Source organism: Neopelma chrysocephalum, unplaced genomic scaffold (assembly GCF_003984885.1).
Source record: "Neopelma chrysocephalum unplaced genomic scaffold, ASM398488v2 Primary Assembly neopelma1_24, whole genome shotgun sequence".
In the NCBI taxonomy this organism is placed as follows: Eukaryota; Metazoa; Chordata; class Aves; order Passeriformes; family Pipridae; genus Neopelma; species Neopelma chrysocephalum.
The window spans coordinates 12,040,133-12,065,177 of NW_020897693.1; the positions used below are offsets into that span (position 1 = coordinate 12,040,133).

Here is a 25,045-nt window from a genome sequence, read left to right on the forward strand (position 1 = left end):
TAAGTTGAAAAACAATCAGGGAAATGGTGATCCATAACTAGAGAAGTGACCTGAACACTGGAATTACACACACTGAAAAAACAGTATTAAGGTTTTAAGAAAACTATCTGACACAGGTAGCTTAACTCTACTTTCCACTGCTTTTTGCCCCTCTGTTGAGATATTTGATTAATTTCAAGTGACCAGAAATTTAATTCTTCTCTCTTCCAGAGTTCAAACAAGGGGAAGGAAGAAAAAACCATAAGCATCCCGCTTTCCCTCACTCAATTTTGCAGAAATACATTTCACATTACATGTGATTTTTAGCCGCCAACAGTTTGACCACATGACTGACATTCCCATGATGATTTGGAAATATTGAGAATGTTCTCTTTCTAAATCCCCAAGGATTATGTGTTTTTATGTGGAAGTCCATGTAAGAAGTGAAGCAATCCAAGCCCTTTTGGCAGCTTAGGTTACCCCCCGTTTTCCCACTCCCCAATGGCCTCTTCTCCCTTCCCCCTCTTCTCTTCACTTTATTCTTTGGCCATAACCACAGCACCAGCAACCATGCCATTTCACAAAGGAACACTTAAAAACAGGTTTGGCAACAAAGCCTGTTACATCAAAAAAAAAAAACCAAACAACACCAAAACAACAAACCAAAACAACCCTGAAACCAAAACCTGTCTGCATTACTTCCAAACAATTCAGCTGCAGGAGAAAAGCAGCTTACATACAAGAAATATGCTTAAGCAGAACTTAGGAAGCATACATTTTTCATTTATTTTACTTTTCAAAGGAAAAAAGTTTTGATTAGGCCTTGGTGAAAAGCTTTTAGACAAAATTATCTAATTATCTACTTACAGAGCAAGCAACACATGGGGCAAGCATCTTTCTTTCCCAGCATGCTCCAAACCTGGTGTGGTGGAGCCACCTGTGGGGTGGTCAGCCACTTGGCTCTGTTATCTCCACCTAGTCTGAACTCTAACAAAGCATTAGAGGTTAAGAGAGGTTGTGTTTCGGGGCTGGCAACCAGCTGGAATGAATATCATCCATGTATTCCAAACAGGGCACTGCAGAACCATCAGTTCTGCAACTAACAATGATGATCAAATTCAACCTGGGTCAAAGATCTGCCCCAGGCCAGCTTTCATGACCACAGATATTGTATAAAAAGCACAGAAAAAAGTTAAGTTTACTTAATAACAAAATAAAAATCATCTTCTTTAAAAAAGTTCTATGAATTTAAATAACAACTACAACCAAAGTAGCTATAAATAATGCTCTTTCATTTACCTGCTCAGGACTTCAGACCTGTATTCCTCTTTACATCATCCAATTCACCTAAACAATGACATTAACTCTACAGACAACCCTGGTAAGTAAAAGATGTGAAGAATGTTACCAAGGAGTAGAAGGATTTACCTGCTGAAAGCATGCTTGAACTAGATTTTCAGGGAACAAGTTTCGGATCAAATCCAAGAAAGCATCCAGACTAGATACTTCATCATTCTTCTTCCCTTGACCAAGCTGTTTCTTGAGTTTCGGATTCCCTGGATGGATGGCTAAAACCAAAATCACACCCAGCACAGCAGCAATAATAGTGGTGGACATGTAGTAGACCATGGCTCTTGTGCCCAGTCGGCCACTTGCTTTAGCATCTAAACCAGACAGTCCTGCAGGTGTTTTATTTTAAGAAACAAACAAATATATTGACACTCAATATCCAATTCAATAATTATAAAATAAAAACCTTTATAATTTTCAAAGTTTAATGACTGCCTACAGGTACTTACTTTTGTTCTAGGGAAATTCTCACCACTAGACAGATTCTCCCTATAGTTCTTACGTGAGCAGTGTCTACTGCTAATAATTTATACAGAACCATTTAAGATCCCATCTAATTGCAGACATTGCAGGCATTGAAAAATAGAGAAGATATCATACCATTTTTTGCCCTTGATTGCTGCAAAATGGTCATGGTCTGGTTGACACCACATCTTCAAGAAGGCTATGCTTACTAGTGTTATGCCATCTTATTTGCAAGGTCCAATCCAGGAATTATATCAAACAGCATATTAAGAAATTTCTGATGGTAGTATGTGTGCACGTGTTTGAAATTAAATTCACTGGAGCATATACATATTAAAATCAATTAAGTTATTCAGAAATTAATTCTAAAATACACACCTGCAAAATACTGACAGGATCACACTACTGTTCTTCCTACACCACAAAAAGCAAACCAGGTGATATCTGTAGAAAGCATCTTAAAGTATTTATGGCTAATAGATCTTACCTGTGATTAAACTGGAGATAATTAAAGGGAGGATCAGCATTTTTAGCATCCGCATAAGTATATCTCCTGGGAAGGCTATTAACATGATGATGTCAGGGTCAATAGGTGTTGCTAGACGAAGAAGACCCCCACACACTGCACCCAGGATAACACCTGGGAAAAAATAACAAAAAAGAGCAGGTACATAACTTAAGTATGGCTGAATGTGCATTGATTATCCAGAAGAACAGCCTACAAGAAAAACGGTTACATGGGGCAGCTGATCTTTGGTACAACACAGACTTCGGAAGGGAGGGATAGTCAAATGTTATTCATATAGTCATCCTACAGCTAATAAAATTGAGGCACCAAGAGGTGGAGTGGTTTATATAAGTCCGTACAGAACTGACAGAGGAGTCAGGGTTAGGATCCAGCTCTTCGGAGTACAACATGTAGCTCTCAAAATAGGAATGGTACCACTTGAAGACAGGGTCAGCATGAGTAGCTGTTCTACAGTCTAAGAAAAACCCTGTAGGTTTAGGTAAGGTAGAATAGTCCCATGAGGAAAATACATTGAAGTTGCATTTGGGGTGTTTGGGAACAGAATGCCTGATCTGGAATACTGCACATATCATTGAAGAATACTTGATTCTTAGGACTCACATATTACTCTGTTTTTTGATGGTCTGCATCCTTCTCTTTGTGCTAATGTTCTCAAATCACAAACCATCCCTTCATCCATCTCTTATGTAGATTTCTACAGTGATAGCACCTAAACCTCCCTCTCAGGATTGAGGCTGTTAAAGCATAGTCTAGGGGAAAAAAAGGCCATGTCTACTTCCATAACATGGTCTTTATGAATGGGTATTTTATGTTTACAGCCAAGATGCCTTTGTTTTCCTGATCCCAAGCCCACGTCTCAAGTGTAATAAAACTCGATAGCAAAGCCTGAGTTATGATTTGCAGCAACTATGACTCTTTGAAGTATCTGTTTGATACAGTGAAAAAAATATGTGTATTTCAAACTTTTTTTGGAACAGCATCAGGTACCTTTTAAAGATGACTCCAAGTGAACACTTCAACAGTACGGAGTTTTGCAGGCTGAAAATATGGACGTGACATTTGCAGCTCAAGACCAGTTGCAGCTGGTCTTTCAAAGAATAACACAATAAGAATATGTCTACAAATTTGCTGCATTTGGCTGTTGGGCTTCCAGTGAAAAAGAAACAGGCAACGAGCCAGTGAACCACAATAAAATGTCAAACTGTTCTGTATTTGGAAGCTGCTAAAGCCAGAGGCAATATTCGGGATGAGATCATGGAGCGCTGGCTTACAGCTACAGAAAGGAAAGACAAAACTTAAAAGCAGTGGAGTGTAAACTGAGAGATAAAAGATGAAGGAAAGGAAATTTTGAAAAGTTTTTGTCTTTTTTTTTTTTTTTTCAAATCACTGAGAGCAAAAATGTGTAGTGCATTTAGTTCTACTGAATGACATTGATCTGACTGGCTTTGGGGCTGAAATCACAGTCCATTCAAAACCAGACACAGAATGTATCTCTGTGGTGTGGGTTTGCTCCATGCTGTGTCAGTAACATCCTGCACACCTGAATTAAAGCGACAATGTTCATGGGCGTTGTTCAGCTGGAACAGCTGATGACCACAGACAGGGACTGTGGTGCTACATGAACAAATACAGATATACACAGAGTGTCCAGACCAGAGGATGTAGCTTACCAAACACAGTAAGAGTCAGGAGCAGATTCCTATGGAGTGACTGGCAGAACTGCACACATATGTTCCCGGATCTGTGCTCCACTGGATTTAAATGACTTTCATGCATCCGGACTTCTACTTGCTTAGGCATATTGTTGGCACTAGAATAAAAAGTGAAAATCAAGTAAAAGTTATAACACAAGATGCCAAAAGAGAGGGGAAAGTCTGGATTGCTTCCATCATATATAACTGGGGAATCTGACGCATAATCCATCGCCTCCCACATTTCATAAACACTGCATATTTACTGCTCTGAAGAAGTCTCTGAAATGGCAGTGGTGCCTTTATGGCCTTTTAAAGGTGTAGTCTTTATGGTATTTTTTGCAGTTATTTCTCAAATGCTAGAGATGTAAACAAAATTAATTCACTGGACACATCATTCCAAATGTTTTGTGGACTAAACTACTGGTTCAGAGCTGGAAAATTCCCCAAAGACCATGGCTGAACAACAAAGTTTCTGTTAGCAGGAAAATGCAAATTTTAATACCTTATTTAATTCCAATTCAGAATAATAGTTTAAAAATGAGGGTTTATTTGCAAAATAAAGCATTTAAGAACATTTTGCTTAATCTTTTGAAAACATTTGATTTTAACAGTAATATTTTATTGTAATGTAATCAGAATGCTGAGGTCAAAAGAATATTTTTAACTTAGTTGTAATGAGACTTGAACAACTGCCACTGAACATTAGTCAAAAAAACTATGCATTCCCTAAGAAAACCTTTGGTTTTATTGAATTGGCAGTGGTTAGAGGAAAAATCTTTTTTACTAGCTCTGGTTTATATTTGAGTAAGTGATACACACAGGACTGTAGGACTTCAAAAGTCATGCCTCTAAGTTTCTCAATGCCTGAGAAATTGTTAGCAATAGATTCCTTTGTATGCAAAGTATTTAAATGTATTTGAAAAAAAAATACTAGAAATACTATGAATCAAACATTTCCCCTAAAAGTTAAGGCTATCTACTTAAATATGAGAAATCGGTAAAGAACAGGTTTTTTATTATCAAGAAAATATATTTTTTGAGATCTGGTCTTATGCCAGATTAAGATAAGATTTTAGAAAATTTTCCTCTACAACAGTAGACTGAGGTTTACAGACCTAAAACAGGTCTGAAAAGATATATAAGGTTTCAATGATCTCAATACTAAGACATTCCCAATGAATCAAAACTTTTTTTTTATATATTGTATAACTTGTTGTGTTTGTGAAGTTTTTCAACAGAAAGTTATGATTAGATCTGTAATAAGAATTCAATCATTTTGATACAAATATTTCCACGATTTTCCCTTTCAAATTGACATTGCATTTCATTCCAATACATTTGATTGTTAAAAATGTAGCACCATTTGAAAATGTATTAGAGAATTTTTTTTTTAAGGGGAAAAAACCCTCCAAGTGTTGTGATCTTTATTCTGCAATCTCAAAAATATTTCACAGTGGTGGTCACAATGAGATGTGCTGCTGCTGGAATAACAAAGAACACCAGTGCACATTCAGACAGCTCAAATGTGAGGCATGCCTACTTCTTGAAGACTTATGAATGCAAGTATCAGAGATACATAAGGATTAGCCAGAGGATAATGTGCATTAACAGTTACTGGAGGAATTATGAAAAAGATGAGAGTGTCTGCAGTTTTCATGCATGTGGGCCACAAAGCCATGAAATCACTGGTGGAAGTGTGCCAAAACCCTAAGGAACTTGGGATCCAAACTTTGCAACTAGGGATTACAACTAGTTTCACTTGCACTCTGAACATGAATATATAACTTGTTTTGATCTGTTATTCACTACAGGTTAATTATATATTCCTCTGAAACTTTGAATTATGGACAGCTGAAAGTAATTAAAAAGAAAACCTTAGAGTCTCTTCCATTAGCAAATAATTAGGCAGAACTAGAATGGATCAGTAAACAGTAGCACTTGATGATTTCACTTTGGGCTAATTTTAGTTTGGTTTCCTGGACCCTTTTCTACCTGACACCATGCATATAGCTTCATACCATCTAAGAGAAAGCCCCTCATAAATATCTACTTCCTCAGCTGTGGGGCTCTTCTCCAATTCACAACAAAGTATATCATTCCCCTCACACCATTGCTGAAGTAAGTCCTCCCATATGGAAGGTGGCTTCCAGTTCTGGTCTTGTATACAAGCCCTATTTCTATTGCCATCCATTTCTAAGTGACAGCATTGTGTTTGCTGGCCAGATCCCCTTCCACTTCAAGCCTTGTCAGCATACAAAGGCTCATGAAGGGAGGTGAAGGTGGACTTACTACCACAGCTGCAGTGACTACTTCAGGATTATAGCCCGAAGAGAAGCCAGCCCTGCTTGAGGCGGTCAAACAACACAGAGCCTCTGCATGATAGCAACTACCTTTTTCAAAAGTTCAGTTATGTAAAATGTAGATATCCAAATATCCTCTAAGAAGAGAAGGAAAAGAGGACACAAAGCTCTTTAAAGACATTCCTAAATTTCCAGGAACTTAGTACTGTATTGTGTGCTTCCCTCAAGTGCAAAACATCGGTTTTACACTCTCCAGCTCTTCAAGATTGTAAGTGTACCTTCAGCACAGACTGAAATTCTGATGAGTATGGGGTTTCTAAAGAAAAAGACCCAATAGGAAAATACACTAACCATGCAGCTATGTTAAGAAAAGTGATGACAGATGAATATCATAACATGAAAAACAGCACCACATAGGAGTTAGCACTGCTCTCAGAAATAAGATATTTATCACCAGACCAGAGACAAAGTATTGTTCCAGGCTTTTGACTATGTTGTGGGAGGAGAGAAGGGGAAACAATAGTGAAATATAAGCCTTCTGTGAAGGATAAGAAAAGGATTCTCGTGTAGCACATGACAAAATCAAAATTTTGCACCAGAAATTTTCTATCCAATTACTAGAAGATGAAAATCTGTTTAACCTCAAAGTCATGGAAATCAGCTTTTGTCTTATGGACTAAGTCATCTTCCTTGTGCTGGTTTTGTGCCTCTATTTGCATCTTGTAAATTATATTTAGCTTTAGAAGAATGCAGAACTTTTTGCACCTGAAACCTGCAGTCATATAATGACATAACTGCAAGAAGTGCCTATTTCAGTCAATGGAAGACGCACAGATGTAAGTTAGGGCAAAATACGGACCCTTATGAACTAGATTCCCCTTGATCTGTCCTACTCCTCTGCTGTCTGCCACTGAGAGTGCATGCCCACATGAACAGCTTTCTTCCTACCCTGAAGGACACAGTGCCATGTTAAAGCACGCAGGGAAGGGACTTAAATACATACAGGGCTTTCTTCTGCTTCAGATTTTCATGCTGAAGGAAGAGGTGTTTACTGCACCCCAACTCATGGGCAGTGCTGGGACTCAAGTACAAAGCCAGAAATGTGCCAGCCCCTCCTACACAACTGAACATCACCAATATATCTCTATGTTAATGGTACCTCTGTAGCTAAGTATGTATCACAAAACAGTGGAGAATGCATTTTAGCAGCTGTGATCTCTCCGACATGCAAGTTATTACCTTAGTTAAATAAATCATTTAAATAAATCATTGTTCCACTGCGCTGAGCTCCTATGGCTATTCAAACAAAGCAACCATTCTAAATACTTATCTAAAATCCATCCAACTAAAACACCTTTTAGTCTAACTACACTGAAGCCAGAACATAATGACACAAATTGATTCTGCTCATTATTTTCGTATGTCATTGTGATAAGCAGCCAAAGAGCTAAGCTCCAAAACAGGTTCACAGAGTAATATTAAGTACCGAGACCTTCAAAGATGATAATATTTTCTGCTAACTACAGGTGCTTGAAAACATTGACAGAACTTTTTAAAAAACGAACCAAATATTGGAAAATGTGTAGTCACATGAAATAGGAGACTATATGAAAGAGCACACACCAAGAGCTAGGCATATGTGGTAGCTTTTGAATAATTTATATGATGTTCTTCCTAGCTCAGTGTCACCTACTCTTCTCCCTTTTGAGGCAGCACTTTTCTCTAGAAAAGAGAGGAACTCCTTCGAGCCCAAGAGATTTGATTTTTATTCACCTTAGTAGAGTGATGTCCCAAAGTGAACACAGTCTATATTTTCACTGATTTCAAATATGCTCTTCTCTGACAAGGTGCTACGTAAGTGAATTAACAGAAATTAGTATCAGAATTAAACTTCAATTTTACTCCCTTTAAAGCAAAGAAACAATCTCTTGACCAAATAATCAAGATGTTAGCTACTTGCTCTTTCTACTGTCCCTCATCCCCACAGAATGCACACAGTACAAGAAAAAAGAAATCTGTTCATAAGCATTTGATTTTATATTATCTAAATATTTACAGTTGGGTTTGCATGTGAGATATACAGTGCTATATGAGATAATCTATTTATCTACACTTTTTGAGCTGCAGTCTTCTTGTCTTGCTGGTTGCTATACAAAATGTGTCAAAATGCAGGAAAGCAATTCATTGAAGCACCAAGGTCCCTGGTATTTTTTATTCCTATTTCCTCCCAGTGTTTCTCTTAGGTTTTCTCTTAGCTCCCTCTGGAAAAATCTGCTATCTGTACCTTTTCAAATGCTTCTTTCTTTCCTGTATTCCCACTGAAGTTTCTAGGACTAACAGGCTGGGGAAACTGCTTTTTCTTAGCTACCAACTATAACTCCTTTCCTCACTAAAGTTAAGGGTTAACAATTTACGCAGTGCTTGAGTGACAATGCCCTTTTATGTTCAGTCAGTTACAGGTAAAGAACTCTGCATCTCCCCAGTACTTACCCAGCTTGTCATAAATCTAGATTACAGACTAGAAAAAAAAAAATCGTCTAAATAAAAAAGGTAGGCAAAGACCATAACTGGGCTTGTGAAAACAGATGCTGGGGACAAGGTAAATTAGCAGAGACCCTGTTTAATCTGCTCAAGGCATTTCATCTGTGACAATTAACCAAGCAGGTATTCTCAGTATAAAAGTCTGCTTTGTTTTGTAGCAATTACTTCAATCTAGGTAGCAAGAGCTATTCTTAAGAAAACAACCTTGGATAAACAGGCTTAAGCGTCTAAGAACATCTCCTGAGCTACATGTTTGCTGTCAAACCAAACACTGCTCTCTTGTGAAGCAATGAGTAAACAGCAGCTATACAAGTGCAGTTGTTCTCAGAAGGGTTGGCCTTCTTAAGGAGAAAAAAAAAGACGGGGGTGTAGAAAGCTGATCTAGAATAAAAAGCGAATGGGCTGCAAAACTTCTCTTGCCAATTCCCTAGTACTCAGACAGGTTGTCCAAAAGTAGTCGGAGCTGAAAAGCCATGGCAAACATGTTATGATGAAGTTTGGTGCACAGTAATCTTGGTGACTCCTCACTGACAGAGCTCCTCCTAGCAATCAGTGGGATTGCATGGGAGTAAATGAGAGCTTAATACACCCTGAAGGATATTTGTTAGCAGCAAGGCTTGGATCAGGGTTGTCTCTCTTTCCCTTTCCCTGCAGAGACAGTGTAACACCGATTATTAAGGATTACATGCTGTGTTCATGAGAGGGAGAGGGAGTACGGATCTGATCCACCCCACATGATCAGCTTACTCCTACCTCATATGTAGGAAAGGATCTACTCTGGTTGGTGTATAAAAGATGAGCGACTAGGAAAACATGGAACATCCCCAGGACAAGAGGGATTTCCCTAGCTGGATGTCAGGAGTCCGAACTGTCTGCCACAACTCTTGTGAAATTAGGTCTCAAGCATGAGTTTACCAAGAAATTTTTGGTTTGAGTTGAAATAGTGTTGCCTGCTGCTTAAATTAATTAAATCACAACAACAGCTGCTGAGCTTCTTTAGGGAGACAGTCTGTGACTATATTGTTCCACTATGCCCCAGCACATGCTATAGTATGGGGGTTTATTTTCGTAGGTTAGACATATTTTTCTGACCACAGTGGAGCTGGTAAAGCTCATTATATACAGTCACAATATCACAGGCCATGCAGGGGAAACAGATAATATATTTTTATTGTGCAAAACATGTATTAGCTCTGGTATCACTCTGGCTATGTAATTGAATAGCATTTTACATCAGTAAAATATTCTAGTCACGTTCAGCCTCTGCACAAAAATTTAAAAAAAAAAGACAAAAACAAACACATAAAATACTACAAACAAGAGTAACATAAGCCTCAGTCTGCAAGAGAAACATAAGCCTCAGTCTGCATTAACAAGGGTTTTAAGCCGCTTGCTGCCACTAAGCCCTTCTATTGAATTTTAACTGTATTATGTAGGTTTTTTCTTCTTATTTGTAAGACATTAATGAATTCTGAGTGGAGATTTAGTAATTTACTATGTAGCATGATTTGTTGTAGGGACTGGCATTACAAGCAATACCCTGAAGCATGACTTGCCTTTTTGCAGCAGGAAAGAGAACTTTTCTCCCTGGAACAATTTACAACCACATTGTTTCCTCTGAGTTAGTATTTAGTATACATTCTGTGAGTTTAACATAATCATATGAGGGAGTTTAATCACAATCATATCAGAACAACCAGGGGATCAGGACTAGCCAGCATGGGTTTAGGAAAGGCAGGTCCTGCTTGACCAACCTGATCTCCCTCTATGGCTAGGTAACCTACTTGGATGAAGGAAAGGCTCTTGATGTCGTTCGTCTATGTGCACTTCAGTAAAGTCTTTGACACCATTTCCCACAGCATTGTCCTGGAGAAACTGGCTGCTCGTGGTTTGGGCAGGTGCACTGTTGGCTGGATAAAAAACTAGCTGGATGGCTGGACCCAGAGAGTGGTGGTGAATGGATTTTAATCCAGCTGGTGGCCAGTCACTAGTAGAGTTCCCTAGGGCTCAGTGCTGGGGCTAGTCCTAGTTAATATCTTTATCGATGATCTGGACGAGGGGATCAAGCGCTCCCTCAGTCAGTCTGTGGATGACACCAAGCTGGGTGGCAGTGTTGATCTGCTGGAGGCTCTGTAGAGGGATCTGGACAGGCTGGACCGATGGGTCGAGGTCAATTTTATGAGGTTCAACAAGGCAGTGTGCCAGGTCCTACACTTCAGTCACAACAATCCCATGCAGCCCTACAGGCTTGGAGCAGACGGGCTGGAGAGCCGCCCAGAGGAAAAGGAACTGGGGGTGCTGGTCGACAGCGGCTGAACATGAGCCAGCAGTGTGCCCAGGTGGTCAAGAGGGCCAGTGGCATCCTGGCTTGTATCAGAAATAGTGTGGCCAGCAGGACCAGGGTAGTGATCATCCCCCTGTACTCAGCCCTGGTGAGACCACATTTTGAATGCTGCTTTCAGTTCTGGGTCCCTCAGCAAGGACACTGAGGTACTGGAAGGTGTCCAGAGAAGGGCAACAAAGCTGGCGAAAGGCCTGGAGCACAAGACTCATGAGTGGCTGAGGGAGCCAGGGGTGTTTAGCCTGGAGAGGAAGAGGCTCAAGGGAGTAGTTATTGCTTTTTACAACTACCTGAAAAGAGGTTGTAGCGAGGTGGGGGTTGGTCTCTTCTCACAGGCTGGAAGTGATACAATAAGAGGAAATGCCCCCAAGTTGCACCAGGGTAGGTTTATACTGGATATTAGGAAAATTTTCTTCACGAAAAGGCATTGGAACAGGCTGCCCAGGGAGGTAGTTGAGTCACCACCCCTGGAGATATTTAAAAGATGTGTAGATGTGGCACTTAAGAACATGATTTAGTGGACAATTTGGCAGTGTAGGTTTAACAGTGGGATTCAATGATCTTAAAGGCCTTTTCCAACCTAAATAATTCTATGATGCTACAATTGTATATTTAAATAGCTGATCAGCAGCATCCTTAGTGATCCTGCAAGGAAGGGTGGTTTACTCTGAATTAGTTACCAGTTACATCTACCTCTTTCTTTTGATTTTTTAAAAGTATTTGTCCATGAGATCATTTAGGAAAATAACTCTTAATGACCTACCTGATTTTACAATATTTGAACTTACACTATATTTGTTTGCATTTTTAAAACCCTATTAGAATTATCAGGAGATTTCTGCTCATTAAATGCTTCCTTTAACAGTTTCTTCAGCTTTTAAATCTGACCCAGGAAGCTTAATTGTCCAGTGGAGAGAGAGAAGTCTAAAGTCCATTTGAAAGCAGGAGCCAAGGAAAATGAAGTAAACGTGACACAAATATTTTACAACACGATCCTTTTTTATATATCTATCCAGGCCTTTCCATGAATACATATCACCATGGAAGAGACTTCTTTTCCCCCCTGGGGTTTCCTTATGTCTGATTGACTAATATATTGACTTATGTATTAACTGGGCTGCAGCAATACATCTGAAAAATAAGAAAGCGAAGTAAAGATGATGATCTGCTAGGCGGGAAGGAATTATTTTCTATTCAGAATGATGCATCCTGTGCATGTCCACATACATGGCTTTTCAACAATCTCTTTAGACAGACTGCAGTGTCTGTCTAAATGCCTTTTCCTGGGCAAGATTTTTCTTATTGCAGCTTAGATTTTATATAGCATTTTATGGCATGCTATGTGGAAAAGAAAATTAGTTTCTATGGAGAGATTGTGAACTAAAGTTCAGTTTTTATGGAACCCTGTACCATAAACCACTTGAAGCCAACAGATCACATTGAATCACATTGTTTTTGTTAGAAAAAAGATAATTGTATTTTACGAAAACAGGTATGTACCTGCATACCTAGAAATGACTTGGAAGTGTCAGATAGATAGGGAGAAAGCAATCAGGATACCATCTATGTGTTTGAAAGGCTGAGAGAGTAAGTTGCAAAAAGGAGATCTGTAACACCACCTCTCCACCCAACACATGGTGGGTCTGATGGAAGGGAGGCATGGGAAGCTGTACAATCTCCTTCCAGCTGGCAACCATGCAGTGGCACAGGCTTCGGAATCCCACAAAGCATTGCCTTTCATAGTCTTATGAAAACTTGAGTTTAACACCTCAAAGACAGTGTGTATTGGAGTGTTTGTGAGTTAACTGATTTTCTGATTTAGTGTCATGACAAAGCCTGGTGGAAGAGATTAAGTTGCAGTTTCTAAGAACAAAGCTAAGGTAGTTAACCAAACTTCACTCAAGACAAGCGTCCTGTAGTCTTCCATGGTCCTTGGCAAGGAAGATCTCCTACACTCTACTAGGAAAAATATTTTATTGATCAGAAATCCACTCCTGGCAGAAATATCTCAAAGACCCAAAAGTGTTTCTCATTCCTGCAAGCACTGACCAGTGTACAACGTAGAGTGAGCAACCAAAGACTCATGCTGTGCCCCTCTCCTTGTGAGCATCTCCAGTGCGAAATAACACTGCCTTGGTAGAGATTAGCTGTTGTTTGTGGGAAGACAGAAATCGTGATATAGCTTACACTTTAGCAGACAAAGAAAAAACTTCCATAATTCTTCCTATTCACCAAGTCCTCTCATTCGTACCAGATGAGGATCTGGACATAGTTTTTTTAAAAAACTTTTTTTATTCTTTAAATATGACACTGACATATCTATGTGAAGCTCTGTCTCTGCCCATTTATCATCTCTGCTCTTCTGATCCTAAATTTCAAGCCTAATTAACCTAAAAAAGGAAATCCTATTAGGTCATGGTAAAGATTCAAATTTACTCTGTATTTCAGACTCAAGGGGATATCAGTTCTATGTGCAAGGAGGGCTACCAGTTTGTTTCTTGTTTGGAATTAACGAGGTGCACTTCTATCTACAGAAATTGTATTCTATGCATCATTCAGAGTCTAAAGCAAGAAAGTTAATACAGTATAATACCTACCATAAAGATGATAATTTATTTATGTAGTGATGCACATGTGGAGTATCTGTCAATTTTCTGATAGGGCTTTATAGTGATGTAACAACCTGGGAATGTGCATGCTTCATTACCCCACAATTATGTACTGAGGCTGAGATAAAGAGTAATAGAATTAAGGATGAATCATATTATTATTATGGCAAATCATACAATAACAGTGTACTTCATGCAAAAAGTTATGTACTCACATCCTCAGAAATTCTGAGGCAAGTAAAATCATGATCTTGCATTTGCTTCTACTCGGGGTGTGCCAGGTAGCATAAATAAAAAGCCTATGGAATTATTGGGGATTAGCGCAGTTTTCAAGGGCACTGAGCAAAGATTAAGACAGCGAGAATGTGAGAAGATCAGAAACATACCTGCTCTTAGACGTATTGGGTATGGACAAAAAGGAGTAGAAGTGTGGGGGGTTTTGTATAATTCAGAGTAGTTCATGGAAAGAGGGACTGATCAAGGAGCTCTGATTGCGACAGATAGAAAGAATTAACTTGTCATAACAACGGGAAACAAAATGTAATTTCTCCTAGGAATTTATTTTTTGAGTAATGGGTTTTTTTCCTGCCATAAATTCTCAAAGGTTTGTCATCGCAAGCAGCTACACCAGTGATTTTGGACCACATCACTCACACAGAACAAGTTTATAGGAGCTTTGTAACCCCCCATGACTGAATAGGCACATCAGAGCTCTACAATTAAGCAAATCTTAAATAAATCTGAACACAGTTACTAGCATTCACTTAGACACCATTAGGGATAAAAAGACCCAATCTCAATTGCTTAATTTATTTTCTCACCAAATCTGTGTATTAACCATTTATTTAAACAAGTATGATATGTGTCAATGAGCACAAAAAAATACAAAAATTAGGAAAAGCCTCCTTGCCCATCCCACCATGACTGATGTTCTTGGTATCTTGGTTCTCAGTACATAAACTTCTCTCTCATACCAAAACTTCATCTTTCTTTGCCAGTATGCTTTAGAAGATACATATATCCAGCTAGTTGCTTCTCAAAGTACTAAAAGCTGTTAACTTTGTGCATGTTTTCTGAGAAGTGACTAAATAGTGCTAGGTTTGCTATGCGCATTCAATCAAAAAAGTCTATTAAAATAAAAAAAAAAACCACCAAAATCCAGAGCCACTCTGACTTCCAGTGGCTAAGGTCTGAGAAAGCTGACCTTTCACAGGCTAAGGTCTGAGAATGCTGACCTTTCACATTTTCAGTATTTTACTCTAAACTCTGCAAAGGGCACAAATAGATCCAAGTCTGACAAGGCTTCAGATAACCTAACAAAAAGCAACCAAAAATGCATTAAAAAAATGCATTCATTTTCATGAGATGTTTGTCAATGAGCCAGCACATAACATTGTATCCAGCACTAATTCTGTTTGAAAACATTCCTCAGTGCTTCCTGTAGGGAAAATTTCTCTTCCAGAAACTATTGTGGGTAGTCAGAAACTGTTTGCACAAAGAGCAACAACTAAGAAGAACAGAAGAAAAAGTTGAACTTCTTTGCAGAAAATGTCAGAATTTGGATTAGTGCATGGAAACTCAAAGTCCCAATTTGCTCCTATCTACTCTAACAGATATTAATTCTGGTCTGACTATAGTTAATAGTGTTTCTCAGTTGTTCTCCAAAATCTGACTTACAAGGAAATTTTAAGCAACTATAAAGCTAATAATTTACCACTGCGATTTCTGAGTGCCAGAAACCTCCATGAAAGTGCAGAGGTCTCATAGCATAACATTATAAAAAGACTGTATTTGGTCACCAGTACAATGTTGTCTTGCAAGCTGAAAAGAAAAAAAAGAAGATATTTTAAGCTTTTTGTCTCACTATATGGCATGTTTAGCTTAAAATGCATCCTGTTCAAGAAATTTCTAGTCATTCTTTTCTCTTATTTGTTTTGTTGTTTGTTTGGGTTTTTTTTTTACCTAGAGTGCCAGCTTCTCTTTTTATGCCAATACACTTTCATTATAGTCAGATATTCAGATTGCTTTAATTACAACTATTGTTCCAACAAAATTGCTTTGGTCAAACTCTGCTCATGTTCCTTGGAAGCCATCTCAACAAAAATTACTCTGTCTGGGCCCCCAAACATCAAAGAAACTTAGTTTTGAAGACATACGAGTTTCCTGTAGTATGTCAAAGAGATTACAGAAATCGAGTGTAGCATAACAAAATCCTTGTGATACAGTTTCTCTGTAGAGCTCAGGATGATCCTTGGAGCAGTATTTTTGATCATACACAGCAAGCTTTGAAGAGTGTATGCCATCTGCTGGAATCAAAAAGATGTCTTACAGAGGAAATCCTAAAAAGTAGCAATAATTTTCACTCAGTGTTAAGCATCTTCTTCTTTGTGTCATGTGCCTTTGTAATTAGGATTTGGAACCTTTTTTTCCTACTGTACCTTTAAACCAAATGAAAAACAGTAGTAAACACTCTGTGTCCACAATCTTGTGAAAGAAGGGAAAAGTTTCCTGCTCACATAGACTAATAATTTATTCTAGTAGCTGTATAAAACAGAAAGGACATTCAGATAAACGGGTTGCACAGGTGATCTGCTTATATTGTTCCTTCCTTATTAACATATCAGAGATGTCTGTTAGGAAACTAGACCCCCAAAACCAACAGTATTAAGGTGGGAGCTCATAAGTACAAAACAGCTTTCATAAAGAAGGGTATTTTTAGGATTATGGACCCGAAGATGGATGATTGAGTTGCTTTCTACCTTTCTACACATGTGATGCCCTCAGGGCATGTACCATGCCCTCAAAGTATCTGCCTGTCTCCCCCAGATGCAAAAGAGTTGAAAGAATTTCATGGATAGCAGGAGCAAGACTATTTTTGGCATTTCATAAGTCTCTATCCTAACAAGGCATTTTCTTAAACATTTGATTTTTCTGCTTATTTAGTTTTGTCCACGGGACTGCAGAACCACTTGCGGTAGTCTTGCCTGAACTACCACTGTTCAGCTGGTGGTGTCTTCCTAGGGAGGTGCTTCACTTCAGCTCAGAGCAGCATGGTTACTATATAACTGTTGAAGACAAATCTTTCTATCCAAAAGTTGGGAGACTCAACAGCAGGATGCATTAATGTGAGCTGCAGCAGTTCAATTTCCGCGTGATACAACTACTCGCACTGGATAAGGACACAATAGCTTCTCTGAAAACTAGGATGGATTTTCTAACCTTGGACAAATTCAACCATGGAAACTTAACTTTTTCAAATTTACTGGTAATCTAAAAAGATTAATTTTCCAAATTCTTCCATGCTTCTCTCCCTAATGATGTTTTAATATGAAGAATGAAGCAGGTGAAACTAGAGAGCTCTTTTAACTCAGTATGAAATCTCTGACAGTGACCAGCTCTAGATACTCAGGACAGGACTGTAAGACAAGCATGCAGCACTATATTTCCCCAAAGTACTGCCCTGGTATTCATCAGTCTGTGGGTTATGGATTTCAAGCATTATCCAGACATAAACTGTAAGAAACTTTCAATACAAAGTTAGAAAAAGGAAGTAGAAGGAGACACCATAAGCAATTTTCCCCATTCTTCCTTGTGAGACTTATAATACAGATTGCTTAAGGAGAGATGCCTGAGATGGCACTGGGAACCTCTACAGAATGTGCTATACAAGTAGAAAGCTTGCAGAGTTTTAACTTGAATTACATTCAGTTACATCGCCAACCATAAATCGCAGAACAATCTTAATCCAAACCACATTTACTATGTCTATGTCTATGTTTTCCATGGTGAATTCCAAAGCATATTATGTAAACATCACATCCAGCAAAATGGTGATGTATGGTAGGGTGCTTTAGTCCAAGGAATAAAGTCTAAGCCCAATAATGAACTCCCATGAGATAAATTCTAAGGCTTATATTGAGTTTTTACTGACATTTCTACTAAAGTCACTTGAATGTTTACCTAGAGTTGGAACTATGGAAAATCTCATTCACTTTTGGAGGAAATTATTTCCAAGAAATAAAAAAAGCCCTTACCACTAACCGTCTAAGCAATGGATGTTTTCATGTGAGTTTGAAATGGGATAGTAAAACTGTGTGAAGCAGGACAACTCAGTTGTTGACTGGCCTGTCCCTGGGCCAATGTTAGAGGAAAGGCACACAACTAGAGGCTCACTTTACAGCATGTCACACCCAAACAAAATCTTCTGGTCTTTTAATCAAATGAACAGAGAGATCCTGGGACACAGCTGTGTGTTAACTCAGCAGCTCTTACACATGTCCTTAAAGTACATGTTTATCTGGTTGACTGAAGCGGTCCCTAACCAATGAACCACAGGAAGACACAGCCCTAGGATTTACTAGGCTATAGCTTGCAAAGAAATAGCCAATTTGCAATAGAGTTTTAAACTGAAAACAACCAATGCCTAAAGAATGATCAAATTACGAATAATGGCTGTATGTATCCAAACCAACAAAGTGAGGAAGCAGCCACAATAAACACTAAAAATAAGATGGACGAGTAATGCTGTGCTTGTGTCCACGTCCTAGGGCATGATAATGCTCAGGTTAGGCTGAATTTGTAAACAAGCATAAATCAACAGGATCATGTGCTGAAGTTATGATGCAAAGCTTTATAGTACCTTACAGCACATGTATGTGCTTTGGATTAGTGAAAAAATCTATATTAAAAATCCACAGAGTACATGACTTAGCTTTGCATCCCTGCAAACAACACAGTATGTGCTAGTTTAATTGCTTGTCTTCAGCTGAGTATTTAGCATACAGATTTAAGTGGGAAAATTTGAAACTTTGTTTTGCACAACCAATCTAATGGAAGAAGCATTCTCTTCAAATGCTCTTTAAAACTCTGTTGCCCTTTCCACATACCCTGCAGTAACAAGTCTGTTTAATGTCTGGTACTTTTCTGCCAGATTAATTAACAGGTGACACCAATCACAGCATATAGTTTGTACCACTGAAATATTTAAAAAGTTCTAGGAATGAAAAGTCTGTGATTGTGCATTTGTGTGTCTTTCCTCAGGCATCATGGAGTCACTGACTTGAACCTACCTCATATTTATGTTCAGTTCTCTTCCCCTCTCTCTCTCTGCCAAGCTCAAGTCTCATACACTAACCTTGCTACTTTCTAACGACTATAAGTTTTCATGGTTGTATTTACTGCAACACAAAAACGGGTCAGTCTTGCAATTCTTGAAATTCTTAACTCAGTTTTTTCTGCTGTTAACGCTTCTTTAAGCTGTTGGGACAGCCCAAATATCACACCATTGCTCTGTGAGTCATTACCCCAGCAAATGTCTCCTGTGACCTTTCAGCCACTGCACCCTTCACTGGGCATTGGTCAGAGAATGTTTCAAAATACACAAGTGTCCTTGAGGACATTTACACAAGCACTGAGGCCATCCCCAAAAATGATGAGCAAGCTCCTTCAGCTGACAGAAAGCAGCAGATTCATCAAAATCAAAATATTTTTCCCAGATAAAATACCAAAGTATTAACTGCTTGAGAGGAGCCCTCAGCATTTTCTCTAACCAACTTCTCTCTCGGTCTTGTGTCCTTCATCTGTCCCCACTTCTCTCCTCCACAGCAGCAGCTGGCCATTCCCCACTCCTTGTTGTTCCCCCACCTGCAGAGAAACTCCAGCTGTGCCATACTGCACGCATGGGCAGGCTTCCCAGAACTCAGGTAAATGTAATTTTCCAGAAGTGTATAAGAGTGACATTTGAGAAATTTTAAACCAGAACCAATGCATCACTCCTCTTACCATAATTATTACATTTATTATATTTCTTGACAGGTCTGCTTGAACTTTCAAGGTGCAAAAGTACAGTTTGTTTCAACCGCATGCAGTGAAACCTCCCCAGCAGCTGCAGTAAAGTCCCTTGGAAACAATAGTGTCTTCAGTTTTCCTGGCAGGGTATGAAGTCCTATTTCTAGCAGACTTCAGAAGGGTTTTGCCTGGCCATCATGGCACCACTTACAAAGAGAAAGATGTCTTCTCCTTTTTTGCTACACAGTAGAACTCAACCGGAGATGAATGGGCATTCCTTTTGCTGGTAAAAAATTAATTTCTTCTAAAACAAGCATCTTATGTATTGATATATAGTGTCAGAAGGCAAACTGGGCTAAAGCAAAATCCAGTTTCCTAAGAACTTAATGGAGTTCAAATTTTGGCCCAGATTAATACAAATTTGGGGACACACTATTGTTTTCCTGTTCTGGGCTTTAATTATCAGGTGACAATGAAATCATTTTATAATACAATTCACTTTATTTTAACTTTGTATTTATTCCTATTCTGCCTCCTTCATTATTCTGGTTTAAAATCTTCAGCAACTAAACCTTAAAATACTTAATTAAAAAAACATCTTCTACTGTGCAGGAGGTTGTGGTTTTTTCTAATAACCAGAATAGCACAAGGGCTTCATTTCAGAGGAGAGAAGACTGGTCTGAAATGACCCAGGTAGTCTGACACGTCCACTTTTAGAGTTACAGGAGCTAGAAAATATGATTTATGGCAGAGGTACACTCCTTACAGCTTTCTTGGCACACCACCACCCCTGACTGCCCCCAGTGGTTCAAGAGCTGGCGCAGACTTGCAGAAGGCAGCAGAGGCTTGGGCAAAGCGGCACTGAATAGCACCTCACACCACCACATTTACTGGTGCCATAAGTCCAAGTTACCTTACAGGCCTTCCCATCACAAACCCAGACAGCTACTGAGAACGACAAATAATGCCCTCTGCATTTTTGCCTTTAGCTCTCAATTTTGGTAACTTGATCACTTCCATGGCAAAGACTAATGTAAAAAATTTTATACCCTTAACATTTTCCACGCATTTCAATACTTCCTTGCTTGCTAATTTATTAGGAGCACAAATAGTGACTCATAGGTGTTTTGCAAGGGGTTATTTATAACAGGATGCATAGGTGTTAGATGAGAAAATACATTCTTCATCTATACTTAAAAATAAACATGAAACATGAACAGCAAGAGTGAATACACATGGTACAGGCAAAAAAGCGCGAAAGTATACAACAACAGAGCAAAGCTACAAAACCCTAACCCTTAACTTGTTTTTATTCATGTATGAAATCCCACCTTTGAATGAAAATATAGGACCCATGCATTTTGACTGTATATTTTTACCAAATAAAAATCTTCTCAGTTTCTCCTTCTTTTAGTTATTTATCTCTAGAAACATGGAACTTGACTATCCACTATGCTAATAATGTAAAAGTCAAAGGCCACAGAATGCCAGAACCTGTTACACAGTTTCCTGTATTGTCTGTATGAAGAAGAAAAAACATTTTGATTGCTCTCCCTTCTCTTACACATCACTTGGATTAAAAACAACTTGGCTTATTACTGCACTTGCAGGAAGTGTGTTACAGATTGCCCGGTATGATGAAATGCACACTTGCACTAGCAGCCAATCTACTTTTAAACTCATTAAATGGAAAGTTAGTTTGCTTTGTTAACACAGTATTTTTATAGCATGGACACATTTTTGTCAAACACATTAAATCCAATATTGTTTTTACATTCAATTAGGGTTTATCTGCATGTAGCATAAAAGAAGGGGAGGGTTGGGAAAATTCAACAGAATTTTACCACAATTTTTAAGGGTAAAATAACACACTTGGTATCCATTACTGTATAGATTAGTCCTCTGCCACTCATTTCAATATCCTTGGAAACATCTACTTGTTTTGTATCCCTTCTTGTTTCCAGTTTTATATGAAAGAAGTGTTATTGTCATTACAACTGTATAGGATGGACACCGTCTAATTAAAAGAAGATGTCCTTTACTTCATTCATGCGTGTGCCAACGATGACATTTCAACTCCCTTTGCTCTAACCCTGGAGTATAAAAGGTTGGTCCTCCACACTTCCCACTGAGAAGTTTTTCTGCTTAAAAGAGAGTCCAAGAACAAAATCATTCACAGGTTTTCTACACAGTCACTAGACTAGCATGTTACAGTCTAGACTCACTTATTTTTTCTAGAAATAATAGCTATTCATACTATTATTCTGTATAGTACTGCCCGAGATTTTTAATAAGCATCACCTAAAAGAAAGCTAACCTTCATGCTGAATCCTGAACTGTGTTTTTCCTCTTTATTAATTAGCTTTTCCAAGTTAAGCAAGATCAGTACATCTCTTTTTTTGTCTCTCACTTGCCTGCCCCTTTAATCTCCTTATGTTTAATTTATTTTCTGAGCTGCTACCTCTCACTCACTGACAAATATATATTTATACCATTTTTTAAGGCCTCAGCTTACAAATGAATTATCTTGGGCTTTTTTCTCTCAATTGAGTGCCTATCTACTCCTAATTCAGGGCGTAGTCAAAGTTCAGGGCTTGAGAAAAATTCAGGGAAAGTTTGGAACATATTTCCATTTCAGATATGCTAAGATGAAGGTCTCTGGCTACCTCAGGTCTACATATATTTTCATCTCCATAAGGGACATCTCCATAATGTGATTCATTCTTCCCATCACAAGACATAACATGACCTTTAGCCTAGTTTATTAAGAAGAATGGGAAACCATCTGGGTACCCAAATTACAATTACTACAGCAAGACAACAGCATAACACATTGTGACAGTTTGATAATTCAGCCAGGGTAGTTCTGATCTGACTTTAGTTTGAAGTGATTGATTAAGCAAGCATGCCCCAAGATCTCTGTTTACAGATTCCTTTCTCACACAGATTCTCCAGGCAGTTTAAATATCTGCTATAAAATCAGATTCCCCAAATTACCACGATTATCTTAGACTCCCTTCATCGCTGGGCCATAGCTCTACGACAAATGAATGAAACATCACAGAATACTGGACACTCTATGTTTTAGTTTGTGGCAATGTTATTAATGCCATTTTATGCTTTTCTCTTTGAATAATAACCCCATCAGTTGTTCAACACAAATAAAGCAATATATCTGTGCCCTTCAGGTGTTCTTTGAATAAAATATAAGAAAGAAAAACCCCAGGAGGTCTACCAAATGCAAACATGCAAAACCAAAACAAACATGTCATCACTGCTTGCCAGAATACATACTCATACACCACTCCTCAGCGTATACCCTCAAAGAGAAGGTAAAGTAGCAGTAATTTACAATTTCTACTCTTCAGATTCCTGACTAGAGGTCACAGGAATTATTACACAAGTGAAATGTGGATCTTCATACTAAAGAAAAAAAGAATTACAGCTGCTGATTTTGCTTATTCTTGCTAAAATATACATATATATAAAATAGATATTTATTATGAACAACCATATATATGATTGCACATGAAATATATGAAATTTTTTTCCCTTCAAAAGCCAAATCTATAAGGAAACAAAAATAATGTAATAGTGGAAAAGTTTTAGCAGCCTTAAGAATTACTGTCACTATTGGTCAGGATTAACTTTAGCATGTCTAAACACCAAAATTGTTATGTAAAAAAAGATAATTTTAAAAGTTGTTAAACCAGATTAGCTCAGGAAGAGACATAAAAATGAATGTTAATATCAAAAGTATACCAATAAGCATGTTGATCATCTGTAACAAACAAATAGAAGAATTCAAATGATAAGTAATACAATAAACAATGTCACACGTCCACATCTTTGAACATTTTTTTCCCCAGCCAAATCTTTTATTGTGGAGAAATACTAAAGTCATATGTGTTAGAAAAGACTCTTTAATGCAGAAATGCTTTAAGCCCTGAAGGTTCTCAGAAGAGCTTTTGAAACTCTGCATATGCAGAGTGAAGTGTCTAGGAATTTTTTCACAGAAGCATGAGCTAGAAAGCAGCATGTAATACTATATTTAAGTAGTATTTGACTGGGGACAGGAAAGTTGAAAATTCATTTGCAAGAAAATTAGACAACACAAAACTGCAATCTTATGTTCAAGCTTCCTCATCTCTCTTACAATTTGTACTTGACCCTGACTTTTTGCAGGCAGTTCCTTTCACACATATCTCTTACAGATAGGTGAAGCAAAAGAATTGTGTTGAATGCAAACAATCAGAGTTTAAAAAAACAGTGTTCCATGTTTCTATTCATTGTTTGCTTTTGTCCACCTCTGTAGGTCCAGCAGCCCAACCTACAGGCTGTGTACGTTTGGCTTTTTAAACATGAGATGCTTCTCTTACTTCCCTTCAATGTAGAATGGGAAAAAACTCATAAAGAGGAATCTTGACAATGGAAACATTCACACTTCCCAACACAGTGTGAAGGGTGCCATGAAAATGAACCACAGCATAAAGCTTACACTACAGTTTGGCTAGACCATCGCCTGCCCCGATGTCTCTCATTTGCCAGTTCCCCAGGATTTCAGCACGGCTCCAGCGCAGTGGTTTGAAGCAAATGTGTATGTGAAGGAAAGAGAATTAATAATCATAAATTCCTTGTTTGTTGCCATTTTCAACAGGCAAATATGCATCTTCTTCACATCAGCCCATGTGAGGTGCTATTGGGGCAGGAGAACTTATTCCTAAAATCCACTGCTAGAAGAGAATGTAGGGCATTGCAATGATGAGAAAAGTCTTACAGAAGCACTGCAACTGTATTGCCTTGGAGTCATACAAAGTCTATTTTCCTCTGCAGCCAGTTTTCTTCCCTTTTGTCTCCTCTGGCATGGGCTGTGAGACACCCGTTGTGCTACACAAGAAAACAGCAGCAGTAGCAGCAGTAGCAGCAGCAGCAGCCCACCTGTACCTCCTCTTCCCTTTCCATTCACCTAGAAGCAGGCACAAAGGGGCTTTTAAAATTAACCTTTTACTGAAGCATGATCCTGAAACTGTGCCTAATGACAAGTGAGACACATTCACCTGAGTAGTTTTAGAGTACGAGGTGGTGTTTCAGGCAGGGAAAGTGACATGTCTAGCTAGCAAGGGCTTCAGCTTTTGCATAGGCCTGAAGGAAGATAGAAGTCTGGTTTGGTCCTACACTGCCTGGAAGTCTCACAGTGCTCATGTATTTAATTCTTCCTGCTCCTTGCTGGAGATTTTCCACATTAATGTCTCTACAGTCTGAATTAACATTTTTATTTTAATGGCAACCAGTCACAAAAAGGTGGTGATTTTTTTTTTTTTTAACAGCTGAATCTGCTGTACCTATGCCAAGCAACCTGTAACCAAAGTCAAGTATGACGTGTTGAATACAGACTCAAAATGAGGGATTACTAATAAAGAAGTGAAAAACTAAGAAAGCAAACAACACAA

The 25,045-nt window shown here is 38.4% G+C and overlaps 1 protein-coding gene across 5 annotated transcripts in view; it reads right to left on the bottom strand.

Annotated features, from left to right (window-relative positions):
• The window catches only part of SLC1A2 (solute carrier family 1 member 2), a 90,883-nt gene that overhangs the window by 32,364 nt on the left and 33,474 nt on the right, over window positions 1-25,045 (bottom strand). For all 5 annotated transcript variants that reach the window (XM_027703927.1, XM_027703943.1, XM_027703950.1 and 2 more), the window contains 3 exons: window positions 3,994-4,133; window positions 2,282-2,434; window positions 1,408-1,658 (listed from right to left, as the gene is read on the bottom strand). In XM_027703927.1, the coding sequence (XP_027559728.1) occupies window positions 1,408-1,658; window positions 2,282-2,434; window positions 3,994-4,133 (544 nt within the window). Of the gene's footprint in view, window positions 1-1,407; window positions 1,659-2,281; window positions 2,435-3,993; window positions 4,134-25,045 lie in introns of those variants that run through there.